The 23,837-nt window shown below is 42.4% G+C and overlaps 1 protein-coding gene and 1 long non-coding RNA gene across 3 annotated transcripts in view; both read right to left on the bottom strand.

The window, feature by feature from the left end:
• Positions 1–1,351: 1,351 nt before the first annotated feature.
• LOC130210779 (uncharacterized) lies at positions 1,352–4,536 on the bottom strand. 2 transcript variants are annotated; one of them, XR_008834857.1, is made up of 6 exons: positions 4,391–4,536; positions 3,472–3,528; positions 3,305–3,400; positions 3,069–3,164; positions 2,747–2,931; positions 1,352–1,941 (listed from the first exon to the last, which is right to left on the bottom strand). It is a non-coding gene; the product is annotated as an uncharacterized LOC130210779 (long non-coding RNA). The 2 variants fall into 2 exon arrangements; XR_008834856.1 differs by having other exon boundaries at positions 3,472–3,524; positions 4,391–4,535.
• A 3,919-nt stretch (positions 4,537–8,455) lies between these two features.
• Positions 8,456–23,837, bottom strand: part of LOC130210958 (protocadherin-16-like) — an 89,951-nt gene continuing 74,569 nt past the window's right edge. The window contains exons 7-21 of the mRNA XM_056441507.1: positions 23,542–23,729; positions 23,354–23,450; positions 22,899–23,056; positions 20,682–21,528; positions 17,810–18,049; positions 16,802–16,927; positions 16,437–16,646; positions 15,452–16,318; positions 15,240–15,353; positions 14,947–15,158; positions 14,485–14,636; positions 14,049–14,179; positions 13,493–13,779; positions 13,229–13,370; positions 8,456–12,747 (exon numbers count right to left, since the gene is read on the bottom strand). Coding sequence (XP_056297482.1) covers positions 10,163–12,747; positions 13,229–13,370; positions 13,493–13,779; positions 14,049–14,179; positions 14,485–14,636; positions 14,947–15,158; positions 15,240–15,353; positions 15,452–16,318; positions 16,437–16,646; positions 16,802–16,927; positions 17,810–18,049; positions 20,682–21,528; positions 22,899–23,056; positions 23,354–23,450; positions 23,542–23,729 — 6,356 coding nt within the window. The 3' untranslated portion in view covers positions 8,456–10,162. The remainder of the gene's footprint in view (positions 12,748–13,228; positions 13,371–13,492; positions 13,780–14,048; positions 14,180–14,484; positions 14,637–14,946; positions 15,159–15,239; positions 15,354–15,451; positions 16,319–16,436; positions 16,647–16,801; positions 16,928–17,809; positions 18,050–20,681; positions 21,529–22,898; positions 23,057–23,353; positions 23,451–23,541; positions 23,730–23,837) is intronic.

Below are 23,837 nucleotides of genomic sequence, written 5' to 3'. Positions count from 1 at the left end.
GCTGATAAACAGCTCTGTTTCAGCTCTGTTTCATCAGGCAGGACTGTTGTCCGGCCCCAGGTAATTTGAGAATGATGCAATGAACAGGATACTAACAAATAACACCCAATATCAACATTGTTGACATGTATTCATTCTAACTGGTGAACAATTTCAAAAAGGTTTTGACAAAAGCATTTCTAGAGAGATTATTATACTACATGAACGTTCTGCTGTTTCATGAACAGTTTGTGAGGATAACACAAGTGATCATTTTGTTTAGTCTCTTTGATGAGTGTGTTATACCATTGTATCATTTGAGAGCCAAAACACTAAAACGTGTAACATGCTGATGAACATGTTCTTATCTGGGGAATAGAAATCAAGGGCAATTAGCAGAAACAGCAAAACAAAGATAAGTACAGGGATAATAACAGAGAAGTAATAATATAGTTTCAGAATTTTTGTGAGAACACCAGTTGCATACGCCTAAAGATATAAATGTGAGATTTGCTTTGGGGTTTGGTGCGGTCAGTGTTACATGATGAATGACTTCTGAGCTGCAAAGAATAATGTGAATGAGATGTAGATGAATGGGCGTCGGCACACTAAAGCAGGATGGAAATATGTCAGGCTGTGCATGCACTGCAAAAACTCGGCCTCAAAAAACAAGAAAAAAAAGTAATAAAATGAGGGAATATTACTTGAAATAAGCCAAATTATCTGCCAACAGAACAGGAAAATTTGACTTGCCAAGATTTCTTAAAACAAGTAAAAGTATCTAGCCTTGAAGAACCCACAAATATCTTAAAACTAGTGTAGCCAGATGAAAAACAAGTAAATTTGTCTTGATACAATGAAACAATTTAAGAATTATTTTCTTAATATGTAGGAAAATGTGCTTAAATTCAGCAAATACAAGTACCATCATCTTGCAATAAGGATATATGTTAGGCAATATATCTTAAAATAAGTAATGTTACACTAAAAACAAGTACATTCGTCTTGATACAATGAAAAATGTAAGAATTATTTTCTCAATATGTAGGCAAATGTGCTTAAAATCGGGAAATGAAAGTACCATCATCTTGCAATAAGACTATATGTTAGGCAATACATCTTAAAATAAGTAATTTTACACTAAAAACAAGTACATTTGTCTTGATACAATGACAAATTTAAGAATTGTTTTCTCAATATGTAGGAAAGTTTCCTTAAATTTAGCATCCAATGCTCATGCAATATTCTTGGAATATCATGAAATTTACAGAGAAATACCATAATATGCTTAAAATCAGTAATTTGACAATGTATATCATACTAGAAATGTGTAGTTCTTCTGTAAACCCAATGAAAACACAGTACAACTGTATAATATATTATGGTACTTTATTGAAAAGTTCCAATTAACGGTGAACATACAAGACATGACAGTAAGTTTTGTAAAAACAACAGTTATACTGTAAACTTTATTACAGTTACGGTATTTTATTACAAAGTTCAAAGGAAGTTGCTGGCAACTAAAGTCACCAGAATTCCTTTGCTAAAACATGGTACAGTGTATAACAATAGGTTGGCATAGATTTTACAGTCAACATTTGATTATTGTAAATTACAAATGGAAATATCTTAATAACACCTTTTGGAAAACAAGATACAAACCATCGTTGATGAAAACCTTAATAAACTAACATTCTGTGAAAAACAGGTTGAACTGATCCACTCACATGTGTTGTATACTCACAAAGCATTGTTGAGATCTTGAAGAAACAGGATGTGGACATGAAGGATATCCCATGAATAAGCAAAAGATTAGCCACTTGCCCAGAGTTGATGAAGAGCAATGAGTCGATGTGTCCAGACTTGACTGAAGAGGGCACCCAGCATGGTAGAGTCTCACACGGACACAAAGTTCAGGAAGTTCTTCTTGAAAACTCGTATGTTGACATCAGGTGATCCTCTCTGCAGCCAAAAAAACAAAGCAAAGGCAAAGTTAGATTGATGCAGTGCTTGAGCATGATGTTGAAACAGATACACATTCACTGCCTTCTGGTAAACTGAGCTCCAATGATAAAGTCACCTTTATAGTTAAACAATATTAATAAGTCAGGTTCAATGTTGAATAAGGACATATTTTAGCATAAAGGCATCATTACAATGAGTTACATGTCTGTAATCTTGCAGCCTACAGATGGGTCCACTCAGGCAATCAAGACCATCATCACGTTTCACGTGGTTCGGGTTTCCAACCAGAGTAACAGCCCATCCAATTAATTCCATCATTTAAAAACATGTTTGTATTTTTTTAAGATACACTAACATAAAACCTTTTGATGTACCCCTATAAGCAATAACACCATTTTTATTGCAAAAAAAGGATAAACTAGATTACAGTCTAGCCTGTTGTGGATTTGTATAACTGAAATACTCAGTGTACAATAGCTGATATATCTTCCTCCACCTTACATTTAAATAGTTTTAATGAGACCCAGTCCAATTGCAAACAATGCCCTCCTGCATTTACCATTACATTTATAGTACATGTCACCTGTGTGCAAAGACAGAGTATTTAGGGTGGATTTGGGAAAGATAGTACACATGACGATATGCCATAGAATTAATTAAATGTTTCTGCTATACGTGGAACTAAATTTAAGGGGGATATCAGTTCAAACCACAAGAAAATTAATTGAGGATGATCAATTGAGGGAGGTTTGAGTTGTGCTTGCACCTATCATTTGCTATACTGAACTACATCACCGCTTACCTCGATTTAGCCTCGACAAGACTGGTGTCTGAGTCATTAGGTCCAGACTGAAGACAGGTGGGGACAGAATATCCTGCAGACATGCCATGATGTTCAGGAAACTGGAACTTAAGGCAGGCGTAGTCATCATTACTGCTTGAAGACTCACAGGTCAATCGGTTGTCTGTGGGCTGACATGATTCTCTCTACAGCCAGAAAAAAGACAATTGAAAAGATTAACAATAATATAACTTTAAATAGCATTTACAACATGACAAAGTGGTTACAACAATAACAATTTATTCTGTTGTTAAATTAACACACTGAACTTAAAACCACTTACCACCGTTTATCCTTGACAACTTGTATCCGATCATGGGTCACACTAGTGGAACAGCAAAGAAGGTGTTGAGGTTCATGCTGGTAGTCGTAGTCACACCTAAAAAGACAGAGTAAGGTGATAAAGGACAAGGGGAGGACATACATCCTCTTCAGTTAAACCAAAATCATCTCAAGCATCAACTTTTGCTCTTTTCAATGCCAAGGTTGTAAATCAAAATGAAAAGGCTAGATTCTCACTCAAGTGCCCCATGTTGTCGTCATCATAGCGGCCAAGGTTTGATTTCCGGTGGGCCCTTTGCTGCAGATCCTCCCCTGTGGTGCTTGTGTGCGTCTCTAACACAAATAAAGAAAAAACATCTTAAAAAATGTCATGCTTCTTGCATTTAAATGGATTATAATCTCACCGTGTTGCTGGGTGTCATTAAGGTCACGAAGTTGTTCCATCCAAATTGGATGACTGTCTGAAAGGTGGCAGGAGAAAATAATTAGCATTTTACGATAAACTAAATGTTCTTAATTATCTGTACATAAATGTAAACATCGACTCAAAGGACAATCTTTGGTGACGTCCTCATCTGATAATGTGGACGGTAAATGAAGATTTGATCATGAAACCATCCCCTCACTGGACAGCTCACGGTGCACGGAGCTTCTGAGGAGCTGTGAGCCGTCATGTCGCCACAGCGCAGTTATAAGCGTCATGTTAACAACAGTCACGTGAACAGAGTCCCGACCACGTCAACAGCATCACGTTAAGAGCGTCACGTGAACAGAGTCCCGGCGTCACGTGAACAGACCTGTACAATAACGTGTCTGGTCACGTGACTGTCCGGACTGACCGCTCCGGTATATGTGAGCTTGTCTACACATGTCTGCGTGGAACCAGTTTCAAAGCACTTCAATAAAATGGTCGTTATGAGATGAAGTGTGTAGCACGTGACCCCTCAGGTGTCTTAACCCACCTGCCACAGTAATGAACATATAATACGAAAGTTAGCTACACATTGCCTGAGCTAACCATGTGGTAAAGTAAGCTAATGTTGGCTCCTTCAACAGAAACCGACAACCTACGTTACATCGACGATGTTAAAGAAACGTGAAGACACTTAACCATCAGATAGCTAAGTTAACTTACTCTTGACGCCCAAGGCGACACAGAACTGCAGAACACCATGCCTCGAATTCAAAAGTAGCTACCCGCTAGCTCACACGAGGCTAGCTCAACTCCTCACCAGAGAGCCGAGTAGAAACCTCAGTGTCACTAACGTTGCCCGTTCAAAACAACTTTTACTCTCTGAAATTAAATTAAGTTGGCATTCTTACCTCAAGAAGAGCTGTCATGTCAGGAGGCTGTCGTTCCCTCTGTGGCGTTTCGTCACTGAAGCAGGAGAGCAGCGCGCAGCTCAAACTGCGGAATAGTGGCGCGAAACCGGGTTCAACAGTTCAATCTGTGATCGTTGCTTTCTGATCACTGCACCTGGCCTCGCCTTTGAACTCTCTCTCTCTCTCTCTCTCTCTCTCTCTCTCTCTCTCTCTCTCTCTCTCTCTCTCTCTCTCTCTCTCTCTCTCTCTCTCTCTCTCTGTGTTCTCTTGTCTGTCTCTGGCTGTCTGTGCTGTTTACTTCTCTAGTAACTAGATTATTTGAAGAATACAATACAATAAAATAAAATCGCAGGAAAGGACATATTACATTTAAGAATTTAAATAATAAAGGACATTTAAAAAATAATAAAAATGAAAGTAAATACAGTGTATCTAAGTGTATATTAAGTGAAAGCGGTGTAATGTTCATTGATGTTGTTCAATTTGAGGAGGATCTGGCCAGAGGTGATTTATTGTAAAGTCTAATAGTTGCCAGGAAGGTTCTCCTGTAACTGGAAGGTTCTCCTGTATCTGGAAGGTTCTCCTGTATCTGGAAGGTTCTTCCTGTATCAGGAATGTTATCCTCTACCAGGAAGGTTCTCCTGTATCTGTCCTTGTGAAGCGGAGCTGAAGCAGTCTGTTGAAGAACGTGCTCCGCTGTCCCTGCAGTAGGTGGTGGAGAGGGTGCGGTCCATGTTCTCCAATATGGACAAACATTTCTTCATGTCCTCCTCTCCACCTGTTCCGGATAGTCAATCTTTGCAGCCAATGATGGAGCTGGCCTTCCACACCAGTTTAGTGAGTCGGTTGGTTTTCTCCAGTTACAATGCTGCTCCCCCAGCAGAGTACGGAGAAGTTCAGAGCACTGGTCCAACAGCCTGGTAGAACATCACCAACATCTCAGAGCACTGGTCCAACAGACTCGTAGAACATCATAATTGAGATTTTTCATATATTACAAACATTTGAGGACTTCCTTGAAAACCGTAAAAGGAGTGCATTTGTTTTCTTCTCGTTTTTTAAACCGCTACCAAGCAGGGATGCTAAGTGCTAGATATTGCCAGCCTACATGGTTGGGCCCCATTTGGGAGTGGCTACAACCTGGAAAAGAAAGCTAAGATCTGACATGTTTAGAAAAAAAGAAGCTAAAATCAGCCCAAACTCTTAACAGGGTCTCAGATTTACAAAGCCACACACCCTCTTCAAGTCCTGGATTTCAGACAGCTAATTAACTTTTGTGGGTGTTTTGGGGGAAATTTCACCCCTTCATCTCATTGTAGGCCCTGTCTTGAGTGTTTGTGTTCAATTTTGGCTATCCAGGACTAATATTTAGGAGATTATGACCATTTTTGCACTTATCAAAAAATATGCGAATATAAGAGAATAAGGCCCAATTTGACCATTTGGACCTTTTTTGGGGGCCCTTAAATTGCAGCTATCAGTCCCAAACTTTAGGGTATTCATATTCAGATGTCCCAGAGGATCCACATCTCTAAGTTGCTTGAAAGTATGAAAAATTAACTAAAAGACTGGTTTTAAGGATTTTCCTCTTGTGAAGGTTTTGGAGGCGATTTCACCCCATGACCTCAATGTATTATATTTAGGTAAATATTATATGTGAGGTTAATTTGAAAGACAATTAGGAGGTTACGGGTCAGTTGGCTGAGTAGTGTGTGTGTGTGTGTGTGTGTGTGTGTGTGTGTGTGTGTGTGTATGCATGTGTTTAAAAAGATGCTAGTGTCAGAATTTATTTTAATTTATTCATTATCATTTCTGATTACAAATATTTGACACAGTGCTGTCGTTGATGTACATTTTATGAATAAATAAAAGTACACTTGTTCTCTGATCTTGAGAATTCACATTTATCTTTTATTGAAGAGGGAATCTGACAGATCTGCTATACAGGCGCCAAAGTACTGAATGGTAATATGTCAGAATTTGGTCTGGTGAAAAACATATTTCCTTTTGATTCCAACGTACAAGTAAAATACCATCTTGGAGATAGAATAGAATTGCACAACAGTTCAAATGACTCAGTGTTTTCCCCAGATATGTCTATTATATACAATTGTGTTCTGTATTTGGTCCAGGAATACATAATTGCTCCGCTGTGTTTTAATATTGACACCAAAACACTAAACTCCATTGAGTTTTTATTAGTGCTGTGAAAAATAACGCGTTAACTCAGTTAATTAAATTACAGGTTTAACTAATTTTTTTTTAACGCATTTAACGCATGCGCAGAATGAGCTTCCAATCCGTCTGTTGTTGGTCGTCTCTAACCAGCAGCATGTCATTCTGTCTCTACGTGTCGCGTTAACACGACTCCGACCTCCGCCTCGCGCCGCAGAGCTCGGATGCCGGCGTGTGAAAAAAAGTCACTTGCACCCCCCCCCCCCACCCCCGTCAACAACTCTTCTCGGAGCTCTTGCCTGTCTTGAGAGCCCTGTAAATGTATATATGTGATTAATCATGATTAATCCACAGAAACCTGTGATTAACCTGATTAAAAATGTTAATTGTTTCACAGCCCTAGTTTTTATCTGTTTTTAATTTGTAAAGAGATGGAAAGGATGGGAAGCTTGAAATAAGAAAGTCTGACTAACAAAGCAGTTCTGTACTTGTCAGTGTAGACCAAACAGCCTTATGATTATGTCAATTCTTGTTTCAAGCATTAACTTGCTCAAAACAAGTAATAACATCTCATTAACAAGTTTTAATACCTTATTAAGATAATTAAGGACTAAAACACTTAAAACAAGTGAAATGCTCCAACATGAAAACTGCCTTGTAAGAAGAAATATCTTGTCAGTCAAAAAACAAGCATAGATTGCCTTAATTTGAGATATTTCATTTTACTTAGATTTTAATTTTTGCAGTGTGGTGCTAATTTGAACAACAAATAAGGCTGATCTAAACATTTCATGTGAAGCAACTGAAGATTTCTTGATGGTGTAACAGTTTAGCTCCCCACCTTCCTTTTTGTATTCGTTGTTTTCATCCTGTCACTAACTATCCTGTCATTCCAGATCCTGCTTCCCATCTCGTCAATCCAACTCCCCTCACCTGCCTCTGATCACTCCCTCGTTAGTCCCTCATTCCCTTCACCTGGTCCTCACGCCCTTCTCACCTGCAGCCCATCCCCTCATTAGTCCCTCACTATTTAGCTCCCTCACTTCCACTTGTCCTCTGCCAGATTGTTTTGTGTTCTTAGACCAAGCCTGTGAGCGGTCCACTGTTTGGTTGTTTATTCAGTCTGTTCTGTTCTTGACAAATACTTTAAGTAAAAGATCTTTAAGAGCATTATCTGTCTCCTGAGTCGTGCATTTGGGTCCACCCTAAATCCCGCCGTGACAGATGGTTTCCAGTGTGTTTTTTAATTTCATGGACTTGTGTTTTGTCTTCATCCGTGCTGGAAAATCTTCAGCAAAAGCCTTAACTGGACTAAAGGGAGTGCTGTTTGTGTTGTTGTTCATTGCTGCTTTTAGTAGAGAGGAGCCAACACTTCAAATAAAGTGTGACGGTGTTGTGTTTGTGTTACATCATAAAAGCAGATCACGTTCTAAATAACACTTAATGGTTAACATTTTTTAGCCAGATATTGTTAATCTGAGATACTTTTTCTTAAGATTGGGACTGAACTCAGCTGTTTGACACCCACATTTGTCAATTTATTTTTGAGTTTATATAAGGTCTGAGTTTACAGGGGAGTGAAGTGACTGTTGCTGGATTTAGATTTTGGAGGGCTGGGATTACAGAAATGACTGTTGAGCCTTTTGAAGATGCCTGAATAAAAAAACAACAACAGAAGTGATCAGAGAAGCCAAACTTAAAAACCCTCCGGCTAGAAGACCGGTCTCGTCTTGTGCGATGGCAAAACATCACGTCACTGCCCGCTCGTTACACATATTGACTTTCACACATCGATTATTTGTGGGATCTTCCACTTGCTTTACAAAATCATCACCTATGGATGAACTGCACATAACTGCTAACAAATGAGAAAAATGACAGAGACACCAATGTGTTCACAAAAGTACTTTAATCAGGCACTTTCTTCTCAAAAACATTTTTGTGGACGAGTCTAGAATATTTGTATGAACATGTGGAGGAGTTCCTCTACGACGGACAGTTTGGACAAATATAAAACTGAAATGACAGGTAACATTGTTCAATACAAAAAACAAACAAACAAACAACAAGGTACCTTTTATCAGATAGGTAGTGTTCATGTATATTTGGCCATGTTGAAAATAGCATCATTGTAAATAATCTACCGTGCCTCTCATTTTCCGAGGTCTACCTATATAATAAATAAAAAATACTTTAGAATGTTAGTGTTGCTTATACAATGTTAGAAAGGATCTACAACTGGGGATTGAGCAAACAGGATACATTTTTAATAATTTGAAGGTGAGAGGAATCCACAGTAGGGCTCTATACATAGTTAAAAATATGAATTATTATATTTTGTAAAGGCTGCCAAAAACACGATGTTCACAAATGTATTTATGGCGTAGGAATTACGTGAATTATGGCATTAACTCGGTCACATTTTCCGGTGGAATTTGAAAGTTCAGAACAATATTTTCTTTTCATACTTCCATCATCGTATGTAACATTTGTTAGGATTATTCCTTAATTAAGAAAGTCTTATTCATCGTGCTATTGAAAAGAGGGGCAAATGTGAATTAATAACATTCATTATAGTTCGTCATTAAATCTATAGACAACATATGGACACAATTGATGAAACATGTTGCAAATTACAATGACAAGATGGCACTGAGCTTAAATAACGTTTCTAAGGACATTTGATGAGTAGACAAATGACCGAGACGCGCTTACATTCTCTGGAATGAATAGGCTGCTGACAATTCATCATCAACCACGTAGCTGCTCACTGTTACCTCTGACATGGACTATTTTTATAATGCAAAATAGAAGCAGTAAAGCTCGCTGTGAGAGTTAAAGCCGGAGCACCTGAAGGATGAGATCATTGGATGTCAAGTTCCATTTTCCTTGAGCAGAAAATGAAGGTCCGTGTGTTGAGGACGAAGACAACTTTTCAACGTTTCACATTCATGATTACCTTCTGATGTGAGATCAAACACTGGATCCATATAAATTCTGATCACACAATCGTCTATTCCAACTGATGTTTCATTTGTTTAAGCAAAGGATGTCTCTTCCTCTATACATATTTACAATAACCTGTTACAAATCCCAATCGATAAATCATTGATGAAGAGCTACATTTAAAACCACAACTTTAAGAATTATAAGAGAACAACTTACAGTACAAACAAGTATACAGTACAAACTACAAATATACAAATATAGAAATATATTCTGAGGTTGTAGCAACCTTTTGACACCTTAATGCCATTTCTTGTCAGAAACTACATGTAAATATAAAAATATAGACAATGCTTTTGTACAAAATATTGACATCATTTATGAATCTCCGTTTGAATGTGCAAAATAACACTGATCAACAGAAGAATGAGGAGTTTCTTTCACAAAAACACAAAAAAAGGCGCTGTCCATTTTGGCCCGTTAGTCTTGTAGTTTAGTTTTTCTTCAGTAAGCACCACAACATCAGCTATTTGGACTTCTTAGTGTAACTGTGTGTAATCTTGAGAAAAAGAATAGCAGTCACTCATTTAAGGTTGCAGCCCCGAGGGTCATAGAGTAGAACAAGTCTGGGACAGCATCGACTCACCACATTTAAATCCTCAAGTCTGCCCCCTCGCTGTGTTCTAAATGGTGTTCAGTTGTGCTGATCATTGACGCCGAGGGGCCCTGTGAGACATTGAAGGGTGTGATTGCCGGAGAACGTGCCGCCAGTGGTGAGAGAGAGGGAGAGAAACTCGGAGACATGGCGACTGAGGAGATGGATCCCTGTGCGCTGAGGGGAGACCTTCGCAAAGAAGCCAAATGGGGGAACGTCCTCCCCACCGCAGGCTTCGGTGGTACAGTCTTGGCCCCGGGGTGGGCCACAGAGGTTATGAGAGGCGGGGGGTCGATTCTTGACTCTGCCTTTGCTTTGTGATGAAATGACCTGCGAGGATGAGGAGGAGCTGTCTCATCTTTTAAATGCGCTATTTCAGTGAAGACGCTCGCTAAAGGTTGAAACTGGGGACACCAGTTTAGCAGGTAATCCCAGTTATAGCTGCCCCTCAGCTCCTCGTCACTGGCCACGATGGCCGTCAGGGAGCCATCGACAGCAGGCTTTCCATTCTCTGGGAAAGTATAATCTTTAGGGTGGGAGATGGTGAGTCCCCGTCCCACACCCACATACCCACCCCCCTCATCCCTGTAGACTGGCCCCTGGCCAGCTAATAAAGTACCATTTAGACTGCCCAATTTCTTCCCTTTGAACCAATCTGTGGAAGGCTCACAGGAGACGTCCGACAGCTGATCGGCATCCTGCTGGATTCCCGAGTCCGGACCTCGGGCAGAGATCCGCTCCTGCATCGAGGAGGAGATACTTGACACCCGAGGGTATTCATTAATCATTCTGATCTCATCATCCTCTGCTGCCTCCGCAGAGCCACGCCCACTGGAGTGGGAGGGATCCAGAGATCCCCCACGAGTGTATGGACCCCCGGTGCTGCCACTCTGATCGGCCGTGTATCCAGGAATGGCCTGATGGTAAATCATTTCACTTGCTGCTATCTTTGTTTCCTCAAACGTGTGCAGCATGGTGCCTGGTGCTTGTGTTCGTGAGAGTGCCTTTCGCTCCTTTCTCTGACGCCTTAATTTAACAAAAAAGAGCGCCACAGCAATTATTACTAATATGACTATGGTCCCAAGTGAAACTGCAATAACGGTGACAAGCAGCATATTCACATCTGTGGTGACACCAAAAGACGTATGGGTCACATCGACAGAAACTTTGGCCACTGCTACGCGGGATGTCTCCAGAGGGCTGTGAGCATTCACGTCCAGTGTCATGAGACGCACCTCTCTTTTAGAGCGACTTCCGCGTCTACTGTAGCTGTCCATTGTTAAGGAAATTGCTCCAGTTGATTTATTGACTCTGAAATAAGGTGAACTGTCTGCTAGAGAGTAAAGGACAATGCCATCCACACCTCCGTCCTCATCTTTGGCTTGCACTTTGCCAATGATCTGACCTTTCTTTGCTCCCTCAGGCACTTCAAATGAGAACTCAGAGGAGGTGAAAACAGGATCATATTCATCCTGCCCTGTAACATAGATCTGCACCGTTACAGTAGCGGAATAGTTGCCAGCATCCATAGCAACAGCCACAAAACGGAAGGAGTTTACCCTCTCAAAGTCAAAAGTAGAGCGAGTCCGTACTTCTCCTGAAGTTTGGTTCACGAAGAAGGCCTCTCTTCCCTCTTTAGAGTTGTCTAACATGTAGTACCTTAAATGTCCATAAACACCTCTGTCGTGGTCGATTGCATACAGCATGGTGACTAAGGCATTCTGGGGTTGGTTTTCCCTGATGCTCGCTGTTATTAGTTTGAGGGGAAAGAAGGGCCGGTTGTAGTTGATGTCCTTAACCTCAATACTGACTCTTGCCAAAGCATAGTGACCGTGACCGTCTGTGGCCTGGACAACAATCATACGGGACCACAGTCTCTCGCTGCGCAAAGGACTCTGCAGCCTCAAGGCTCCGGTCCACCGGTCCACCTGGAACAGGTTTGTCTCGTCCCCTGAACTCACGGAGTACTGCACCTCTCCATTGGGAGCAGAGTCTGGGTCTGTGGCGGACAGATGCAAGAGCTCGGTCCCTGCCGCTGCACCCTCATTCAGCACGGCACTGTACTCTGCTCGGCTGAAGGCCGGAGGGTTGTCATTGGCATCTGTGACACTGATAAGAATGGGAACGCTGGAGCTGCGCTGAGGGATTCCTCGATCCGACACCACAACAGTCAAGTTATAACTTGGCACGGCTTCGAAGTCAAGCTCCTCCACCAGGATGAGGCTGCCGACTGTCTGGAAGCCATGCCCCTCCAAGAAGCGCACACTGCTCTCAATCTGGAAGGTATTACCAGAGTTGCCACTGGCAATGGCAAAATCAAAACCACAGTTGTCCCGCGACAGGTCTCCGTCCACAGCTTCTAAGGTCAGAACAGTTGATCCAGGAAGCCCATCTTCACACACAGTGGCCCTGTACTCTGACTGGTGGAAGATGGGGGCGTTGTCATTGACATCGGAAACTTGTACCTGGACTGTGGCAATTGATGAAAGGGATGGGGTACCCTGGTCCCGCACCTCAATTATGACCAGGATGGAGGGAGCCTTAAAATCAAACTCTGTTTGTTGGTTGACAAACAGAGTACCTGTAAGATTAAAAGAACGTTGTCATAAAAAGAGCAACTTCCTTTTCATCTTCTGTCCAGAACTCGTCATTCAATTATCCCAGTTGGATTAGTGGCTCATTGAAATAAATAGTTAAATTGCAATTTCACCGGGGTAGGTTTTGGCACGCGCTGTTGAATGTCACCACTTTAAAGCAAATAAATAGTATTTTAGAATAGGAGACAAAATAAGGCAAAAGGACTCCTCTTTTAAAATTGACTTCTTTTTAGATGCTATCTCAAGCAAAACATCTGAGGCAAATAATATACAATGTTGCTTTAATGACTCTTAATGAACAAAATTATTAAATATGTTGGCAAAGGCTGTTGAAAATAGGCCCAAACCCCAAATGTGTATCCAAGAAGCGCCTTAGGGGATAACATTTATACGAAGGGTAATTAAGGAGAGCTCTGGTTAGAGAAGTGTTCTGATCAACTATAAATGTGCACACAGTAACCTCACCATTGCTTGGGTCGATGTAGAAGACGCCCCTCGTTGATGACATTACTCTGTAGTTAATCTTCCCGTTCTCCCCAGAGTCACGGTCAGTGGCTGTTACTGTGATGACGGCACTGCCAGCTGGGAGGTGCTCTGACACAGTCACCTTATAAGAAACACACAATGCAGATAAAAGGCATATATCACTTAGATAGATACTTCAACGGCTTAACAAACATGTTCATTCTCAAAAAGGTGGTGGTTAATGCAGGTGTGAGGTGGTCATACCTGGTACAAGTCTTGAGTAAAGGTGGGTGCGTTATCGTTGACATCGTCCACCAGCACAGTGATGTTGGCCTCGCTTTGATGAATAGAGTCGGATGAGCGGACAGTCAGAGTGTACCACGTCCTCTCCTCATAGTCCAGAAGGCCAGTCAGAGACACCCCTCCTCCATAACGATGAATCCCAAACATGCCTTGGATGTTTGTATCCAGGTGTAGTGTGTAAGAGAGAGCTGGCCCTGAGTCAACGTCATTTCCTGTTACTTGGGTAATAATGGTGCCAATCAGAGTATCTATATGATAGAAAGGTGCAGAGATAGGAGAAAAAAAACATTAGGTTGCAGCTGAAATATAGTAAGAGATTCTGAGTTTCATTCTTAAGAAATATCCTGTTCTTGAAAGCCTTGATCTCATTGAGGAAATGAACAGAGGAACTTGGCAATAGCCTGTTGCGTAATAGGGTCAGACCTTTCTCTCGGAGCCCGACTGAGTGAGCGGCCAGGGAGTGTGATGTGAGGTTTTATAAGATCACTGGACTAACTTCCACTGTGAATCTATTTACCCTCGGGCACTCGGATCTCCCGATGTCGTGGAATCATGGGACTGTTGTCGTTAAGGTCGATGATGATCACAGTGAGAGTGGCCGAGCCAGCCAGCCGTGGGGTTCCTCGATCTGTTGCCGTAACAACAAGGCTGGTGGAAAATAATGAATTTGTAGCTGTTATGAACCCAGTTGTGTAATGATTCACCCCCCACTAAGATCAGACTATTATTTTGTCCGAATGAGCATTATAAGAATTTTTTTTACGGAATCTAAAAGTAATTACGGAAAAGATATCGTTTCCACTTTTTGATGGGAATATATAAATCAAAGGATCTTAACCATTACGTTATCACAGTAACACACATTAAACATGCACTTGCCAAGAGATGAGCTGAAAGGAGCCACATGGTCGGACGTGATCGAAGACAAAGAAGAGGCAAAAAGAGAAACTCACTTTGTTTGTGTCCAGATCTCTCTGTCCATTATGGCTGCAGTGGTGATGCTGCCAGTCACTGGGTCGATCTTAAACAAGCCACTCATGGATGATGGCCTGATAGAGTAGGTCACCTGCCCATTCTGTCCCTGGTCCAGGTCATCTGCAGCAACCTGAGGAAATGTCCAATCCATTTTGGAAAATAAAAATATGGAAATATTTGCAGCAGCTGTTTCAGTGTAACATGAACCAGTGAAACATATTGTACTTGGAAGTCAAGAGTTAATACAAATGTAACTTGCTTGATGCAACACATTATTCTCTCGTATATTCAGATGGGACACTGACAGCACATACACTTGAGTCATTTCTCTACACTGCTGAAACAATCCACATTTCTGAAGCATGAGTAACTTTTTTCTAAAACGTTACACTTTAAAGACAGCCGACCATAATCGACGTGTGAGGGACAGGCTACTGCACCTGAATAATGGGGAAATCATAGCCTTGTGCCTCTCTAATGTAGGCCACATAGTTCTGGAGTTGGAAGCGTGGCAAGTTGTCATTGACGTCCTGCAGGATTAAGTTGACAGCCATGTAGGAGCTGGAGGATGCAGTCTCAGCTTTCACCACAAGGCGGAGTTTAGGGGTCTCCTCAAAGTCTAGTTCTTCAGAATTCTGGACCCAGATTTCACCTAGTTCACAAAAATAGCAATGAGTCACTGTACATTTGGAAAACATTGTTTTCTAGGTTATGCTGCCATCTCGGCACTTACCAGTAATGGAGTTTATTCCAAAAGATTGCATTCTGTTTCCACTGAAAATACTGTAGCTGATACCCATCTGAGAGCCATCAGGGTACCTCGCCTGACTCTGCGTTACTACTGTGCCTGTACGGTAAGAAAAAAGACTTGGTTGAAACCTTTTACTTCGACAGATTCAGAAATGCCCAAGTAAAAAGAGTGATCTCTAATAATCTCCAATATACCTTTTGCACTGTTTTCCTGCAGACTGACGTCTCGAGCCGTGCGAGAGAAGCGAATTCCTCTGTAGCTCTGTTCCCTGATATAAATGATAACCACCCCCAGGGAAGATTGAGCCGGGTTGCCCTGATCCATGGCTTGAACTATCAACGTTCTCTGGCTTTGGGTCAGACTCTGTACCTTCTCTGTGGCCTGGACTTCTCCCGTGAGTGAGTTGATGGTAAAGCCCCTGACAGCGTTGGCAAAACGATAAAACACAGAGCCATTAGCCCCAAAGTCCTTGTCCTCTGCCCTCATGGTGGCCAGCACCCGGCGGCTGGACACGCTGCTGGCGGAGATGTTCACAATAAATGGGTCCTGGATGAAGAAGGGGGCATTGTCGTTCACATCCTGAATGTAGACGGTCACCTGAACTGTGGAGTTACGTGGGTTTGCAGGGGAGGAGTCAGTGGCACACACTTCAAAGGTGTAAGAGGCAGTTCTCTCTCGGTCTAGGGGTGATGTTGTAATAATGCGGCCCGTGTTCTGGTCGATGATGAACATGCTCTTTGAGCCACGGCTCAGAAAGTACAGCACCTGGCTGTTGGGACCCTGATCCAGATCGACGGCTTTCACCTGTAGGACCAGTGAGCCGATGGGAACATCTTCCGAAACGTCTGCAATGTAGCTGCTACTCTGAAACTGGGGGCTGTGGTCGTTGATGTCCATAACGGTCACCTCCACTGTAGCAGAGCTGCTGAGAGGAGGTTGGCCCCGGTCCTGAGCTGTGACTGTTAGCGTATACCCAGCCCTCCTCTCTCGATCCAGAGGCCTCGAGGTGGACAACACACCCGACTGTCTGTCCAAGCGGAAGTCTCCCGATGGATCTCCAGCTGCATGGAGAGCAAATGGCAAATCGTTATGAAAAAGTTAAGAAATGCTAAATCAGGGGAGCAGTTACGCTTATCATTTAGAAACTCAATGGTAAAAGAAAACTAAATGCTAAATCACCTGTAATTTTGTAGGTAACTTCCCCACTTTCTCCTACATCCGGGTCTGTGGCTCTCAGGGTAAACAGAGACACGGCCGCCAGGTTTTCAGGCACCTCAATGGTGTAGTAGAGATGTCCAAAGAAAGGGGCGTTGTCATTCTGATCAAGCACTCTGATCCTCACTGTGGCTTTGGCATAATTGGGGGGAAGGCCTTCATCTTTTGCATAAACTGTCAAAACATAGTAAAAAAAACAGTCAGTATTTAAAAGTAACAGTATAAATGACTTTTAAGAGATGGTGAAATTTGAAATTCGCAAAGTAACTCTAATATTTTGGATCTCAAAGCAGTCATCTAAGGGCATGTTTGATCTGTGATGGCAGTACCTGTCATGGTGTAGTACTCCTGGAGCTCCCTGTCCAGCAACTTAGTGGTAGTTATCACACCTGTCACTGGGTTGATGCTGAAACCGTCCTCTGAGATGCCACCATATGTCACCTGCCCATTGGTTCCTACAGAGAAACGCACAGGCATTGTCAAAAAGAAAGCTACCAAATGTCACCAAGGCTCACAAAGTTAATGCATATGACCTGTACATATTTGATTAAAAAAAACAAGATGTATTTGTCTTTCTCTTGTTCATGGCTTGAATACCTATTTGTTTGTTTGTCATTAATTTTGCGGACAAATAGTTTTGCTGTGACGGCCCTCGCTCAGGTGTCTGGATCCCAGATTGCGTGCTAACAGAGAGAAGTCTGGCAACCTCACTTGTTTTCTTCACTAATTGCTTTTGGAGAGAAAGTTTATAATTCTTCTGTTTTATATGCTTCTGACTAAGTCTGAGGGAATGCACCCTTTCTGTACCCCCACCCCCACACTACTGAGTCTTCAATACAAAATGTTATGTCTGTATTGTGCACACATAATCAGCATAAGGCTGAGAAGAATCACAGGCATGTTTTCCTGTCTTGATTGATGATGCAGCACAATTTGTTTCCATTTAAAAACACACACACACACACACACACACACACACACGCACACACACACACAAACAAAGAACACAAAGAACACAAAGCATTCAGGTAATTATTTAAAGAGATGTCTGCTTGTCTTGGTTAAAACCAGTATATATTAAGTTGTGTTTAGACATCTAGGTTACATGCAACTACATCATCTCTGATGATCATTCATCATGTAGTTAGGACCTATTTCACATAAAAATATAGTTATTTCAATTAGGTTGAAACAAAAGTTATGCAAGTTAGATCCAACCATTCAGTTTTAACCTTGAGGTATTTTGACCTGCAATGGGAAAGACATGTTGGTTTATAAGGAGGATGTACGTGCACGGAGGCTGCAGTCTCTAAGTCAGTGCTTGTTGCATGTCTCACCTTGGTCCAGATCAGAGGCGGCCACCGTCAACACACTTATTCCTGTTGGCTGGTTCTCAGAGATCTGGGCTTCGTACTGGTTCTGCTCAAACCCGGGCACCTCATCGTTAACATCAATCACGTGGACACACAGCAGCTGGCTGGACCAGTGTTGGGGTATCCCATGATCCTCGGCGGTTATTGTGAGGTTAAAGACGTCCTGCTCCTCACGGTCCAGAGGTTTGAAAATAGACAGAGAGCCTGTAGAGAGATGAATCAGGGGTGAAATGTGAGAAGAGATTTTCTTTATGCCTGTGTGTGTGTGTGTGTGTGTGGAGTGCTTTATTATAGCCTGTTTCACTGAGGCAGTTACAAACGACAACTATGGTAAGACCGAATGCTATATCAAAGGCAATAAGACATGCCACTTTCAATGGCTGTGTGTAGTCAAGTGATTTAAAAAGCAAGTGTGAAAAGTTGCCGTGTGAGGGCCAAATCAGAGCTAATCTGCTCCACACACAGCTTTGCCTACCTGAGCGCTACCGCCACCACTGCTCTAACAGCCCAACAGTCTGGCCACAGTTTACGAGATTTTCCGTTGGAGAATGCCGCAGCCATCGAGAAAGAAGCAGTAAACACACGCTCTAGACACGCAACAGCCAGGCCTGCCGTGCTCAGTAGAAATTAGGGGCACCCTTGCCTTTTCATTATCCTGCTTTAAGAGGGTAGAGTTGCATTGATTACATTTCAATGTCATGTTCCAAAATGAGCTGCAACTGTTAAAGAGGTAGGTTCAAGGCTGTTTTGAGTTTCACTTTTGTGTTCATGTTTTGCTTTGTATCTTGCTAGGACTGAGATAACTTGCCTCTCAGCCTTTAATCTGGTAGAAGTTACAGGCTGGAATATCTTTACCAAATTTGACTCTTCTGCGATCCTGCCTTATCCCTGGTTACTGATAACACATGGGCAGAAAAAAAGAAAAAGGAATACGTTTGTATTTTGGATTCCAATATCTTGACCCTATGTGAGGTTTGTGGCAGAGACACGTTGGACTGCCGTGTGAGGGTTAGCAGACGTTGCTCAGACAAAGGAACACATCTTTCTTGTTTTATATGCTGAAGTAATGTAGCACCATTTGGTTTGTTAATCCATAAATGGTGCTGTCTTTTGCAAAGAAGCAATTCACCATGTCACCGGTGTATTCCCCTTTCACTTCTCAAGTGGAATTAATAACCTACCCTCTGGCAATGAGTGATGAGAATATATCTCGAACTGGGACTTCATATATTCCCAATATTAGCCTGATAGTTCTCTCTATTGTGGTCAAGTAATAGTAACAGAGTGTGTGGAGATGCTACCTGGTCTTCGGTCACTGACCCCAAAACGGGAGCAAACCAGGTGCTCAGAGGAATAATCTGTCAGTATTCTAACAAATAACCAGTGTGCATGAAAACACTTCAAGATGGGAGTACATTAAGGTCTGAAGCAGAAGTGGCATGCATGACGGACGCTGAATGTTTCCATCCCCAAGTTGCTCTCAGGGCCATCCCGGTTGGCGACTTGAAGGGGAAGGCGGAGCCAATGTTGACACGCGTCTCAAACACCACAACAAAGTCCACCGGACTAAATAGCCCACGGTCAACGTTGACTAAGTGACAGAGTCTCATGCAAGCAGACAAACACATATGCGCTTGCCTACACACACACACACCCACACACACACACACACCCTACACACATACACGCGCGTACACACAAACACGCGTAACTGATCCCTTCTCTAATGGTTCCCAGAAGCCCGAGCAGGAGGTTCTTTGGTCTTTCATGGGAATAGATCCACAATAACAGATGATAGGTTGTGTGTGTTTGTGTGTGTGTGTGTGTGTGTTTAATATTTGGCAGGCTACTCTGTCTGTCTGGCCTCCAACTGAGAGAAATAAGTCATGGAAGGTGAAGCAAGAGTTGTGCAGCACTAAGATTTAAGCAGAGTATTACAAGAGTGTGTGTGTGTGTTTATGTAGCGGGAGGTTTGTTCATTCTGGTGGGCGGCTGTGTGGGGGCACATGGAAAGGTGTGAAAGTCAGAGGTGGTACAAATGCTTAAATAGTCCATGAAAAGACTCAAACGGAGGTGAATAGATGCAGATTTGCTTGTCTGCTTAAAATAAAAATATTTCAACGTGAGCAGAGGATTTGCAGGACACAGCAATTGTTAAGCACTGGAATTCCCAAAAGGTGCCAGAAATATGAAGATACAGGACAAGCTAAACATTTAAACATTTGGATAATGACAAAACAGGATATAAAAAGGAAAAATAAGTAAAGAGCTTAACCCTCCTGTTACCTTTGGGGTCAATTTGACCCCATTCAATGTTTAATGTCGGTGTTCTTTGGGGTCAATTTGACCCCAGGCTGTTTTTCACTGTGTCAAACATATAAGAAATATCAACTTTTTTATTTATTTAAAGGGCTATTTAGGTAGTCAACAAACAAACATAAAGTACCTCACACTTAAACTTGGGAAGCAATATTAATTCTAATAATTTTCTGGAGGTTTTAATTACTGGGGTCAAATTGATCCCGAGGGTAAAATATGTTAGTAAATGTAAAGGTAACAGGAGGGTTAAAGTCCAAGCTTTGAAAAACGTTCTGTGTAACACTCTGAAAACAGTAATCGTGAAGTGATGTACTGATATTGCATAATGCACAAGGAAAGAAACTACAGAGTAAGAAATACAACTTCATGAAAAACTAATCATAATCTTCTTCCAAAACATTCTCTCATTGACTTACGCAACACTACCACCATGAAAACATAATGATTCCCCAAATGATCTGATTCTACAATATCTACCAGCAATATGTGTGCTGCATTGGCCCCGGGCTGGACTTACCAGTGTTAGGGTTGAGGCTGAATGTTCCCCCAGTGTTTCCTGACTGGATGCTGTAGGTCACTCTGCCATTCTCCCCCTGGTCTGCATCTCTGGCCATGACATACAGCGCCACAAAGCCCACCGGCTGGTCTTCCATCACACTGACAGCTGTTGGCGAGCTGAACTCCGGTGGATTGTCGTTCTCATCCGTTATATACACCCTCGCAGTCACAGAACCCCAGCGCCTCTGGCTGGCATCGTGGGCAGAGTCGGTTGCTTTTACAACCAGAATCAGGTTGGACGCTACCTCGTGGTCCAGCTCCTGGCTCAAGGAGAGAACCCCAGTGAAAGGGTCGAGGGTTAGGAGGCTCGGGGTGTTTGGCCACTGGTGGACAATGGAGTACTTCAGCTCCCTGTTGGGACCACTGCCATCCTTATCTGTGGCCTGGAAGGTGTAGAGAGAAGAGCCGGGCTCCATGTTCTCTGAGACGACAATTGTGATGGGGTCCTCGGGGAACTGAGGTGTGTGGTCATTGCTGTCCTCGATGTCAATGTCCAGGTGGACCAGGGTGCTGCGAGGAGGGTCCTGAGAGAGGTTATCCACCTCAATCTCCAGGGTGTATCGTGCGTCTCGTTCATAGTCAAGAGGACGAGCTAGGAACACGTCTCCGGTCAGACGGTCCACGACAAAGGTCCCATCTCGGTCTGTTCCCCCCACCACCGTGTAGGTCACCTCCCCTTCTTCAGGAGTTTCTCTGTCATAATTGCGGACTGAGCCGATAACAGATCCAGGCTTGGCCTCCTCCACAGAGTTGAAGGATATGGAGAAGGAATTGGTCTCAGAAGTTGGTCTGTTAGAGCTGAGAACCTGCATTGAAGAAGAACACTGTGTCAGGACAGAGCTACATACCAGCGGATTTAATGTTTCATTGAGATGTCTTGTAGAAACTCACATTTTTAAATATTAAGCCATATTTAATGGATTTAGGGCAAAACTAAAAACAGATTTTGTCCTATTGTGTCACTTCACTGGCAACAAATGAAACCCATTACAAGAGGTTTTTATAGTCTTAAATAGCACGCCTGCTCACCATAATCACACTTAATCTCATATTCTAATACCGCTGCCAGGAAAAATAATAGATGATAAAAGTAACACAATCAATAGGAGAACATGGTGAGAGGGTTTGAATCTAGCACTGGGATATATCGACATCTTGTGTATAGCTTTACAAATCCTTTGATGAGCAGTTCAAGTGTTTTCAAAGACGAGAACATTATTACTTCTCTCCTTTGTATGAAAAGAGCACCATAAGTAACACACATGACACATTGTCTGAATAAACCATTAGCAGCTGTAAAGGGGGAGGGGAAGGGAGAGGTTATGCTGATCACATTTTCAGCAGCATTACTGACTGTTTTTCAAGCTGAAGGCGTGATCTAGATACCCAGTACTGCCTCTTACAGAACAGTTCCCACACTAAGTAGGGATGCAAAAAAGATATGCTGTGTTTGTTGTGAAATCTTACATGACACGTTGTAAATTTCTTCCATATTTGATGGAAAAGGAGTGTTCGAGAAATGAATTGGTATAGTCTGATCCACAGATTTTTTCAAAATCTGTCTGAAAAGATGATGAAAGGAAATTACAGAAATGCTTCAGCAGGCAAGAACAACACTGTACTGTTTATTCCAATTAACTAATAATTCTGACTTCAATGTTTTGCTGTTGGAAAGTGAGCTGGCATAGAACTGTTTATATGGCAACTCTATTTTCCAGGAACCTATGAATCTACGACCCTTCAAGGGTTCTTCCATTGTGTCCCTTTTCTGTTCTATATTAAATATTAACTGAATAATTTTCGATGCTGTGTTTTACGTGAGTGTATAGCCCTGCTGATCATTACCAAAAGGGCTACTGTATTAAAAAAGTGTTGAAGTCATTGAGTATGAACTTGATCAGAGCCGTCTACAGCTGGCCCTCATCACAAGCCAGCTGGGAGTATTTGATTCAGACCCACTTTTACATTTCAGATAGAAACTTCCCTTTTGAAAAGTCCCAGGGGAAGGAAAGGCAGTTGATGGGAGGAAGGCTTGTCAAAAGTGAGGATGATATGTCTGCAGCTAGTCTGAGGGGCCCACAGACATGGATCCTCTCAGCCCCGAGTCTATTCTTTGATATTAAATAGGTAAGTAGTGAGGGTGTTTGTGCTGGCAACGCTCCAAATAAAGTCTGACCTGAATGGTGAGGGGGCAGGAGGTGCTGCGAGGGGGAAGTCCTCTGTCAGTAGCTGTCACGGTCATCGTGTACTCCGCCCGCTCCGAGTGGCTGAGAGGGGATGATGAACGCAACTCCCCAGTGTTTGAGTTCAGAGAGAAACGCTCAGCTCTGGGACCTGGGAGAGAAAGACAGTCCCGACTTTAACTGGAGAAAATGCACTTTACTTCACTGAAGTATATTATAAAATGTTTATAGTATGTTTACAGTGTTTGAACACATGGACACCAATAATGATTCATTTTATTAAAATCCTACAATAAATGCTTCTACCATGGCTGGAAGATGTAAAGGTGTCCGGATATGCATTATTCTCTTTATTATCAGGACACCTTACTGAGTACTAGCACTTTCTTAAAACACAAAGTTTACATAAGTATATTACATCTTATGCACATATGAGTGCTCCTCCTACCTGACAAAGAATATAATACGGTTCCATTCTCCCCTTCATCTTGGTCTTTGGATTGCAGCACGCCCAGTAAAACCCCAGAGGACTGACCTTCTGTCACCTACAGGTCAAAACACACATTGATCAACAAAGCCACGAAAGAAATGTCCTTTCCTGTCTTGTCTGTGTTTCTGTGTGTCTTGTTGCATCACCTGTATGATGAGATTTTTCCCCGACTGGCTGTGGGTGAAAACAGGATCGTTGTCGTTGTCGTCCAGGACAGTGATGAAGGCTGTGCCTGTGGTGCTGCGAGACGGCGAACCTCCATCTTGAACCACCATCCCCAGCTGGTAACTCGACTGCTGCTCTCTGTCCAGAGTAGTCCTTGTACTGATCTCACCTGGGGAGGAGAAGTCGTGGATGAGAGGGATTTCATGCCGAGGCACAATTCCAAAGCACTGGAATAATGATTGGAGGGTTAAGAGCCAACAGGCTATGATCAGACATG

This window comes from Pseudoliparis swirei, chromosome 20, assembly GCF_029220125.1.
Source record: "Pseudoliparis swirei isolate HS2019 ecotype Mariana Trench chromosome 20, NWPU_hadal_v1, whole genome shotgun sequence".
Classification (NCBI taxonomy): Eukaryota; Metazoa; Chordata; class Actinopteri; order Perciformes; family Liparidae; genus Pseudoliparis; species Pseudoliparis swirei.
The sequence above is the reverse complement of the archived record's forward strand: the minus strand, read 5'-3'. Positions and strand labels throughout refer to the sequence as shown.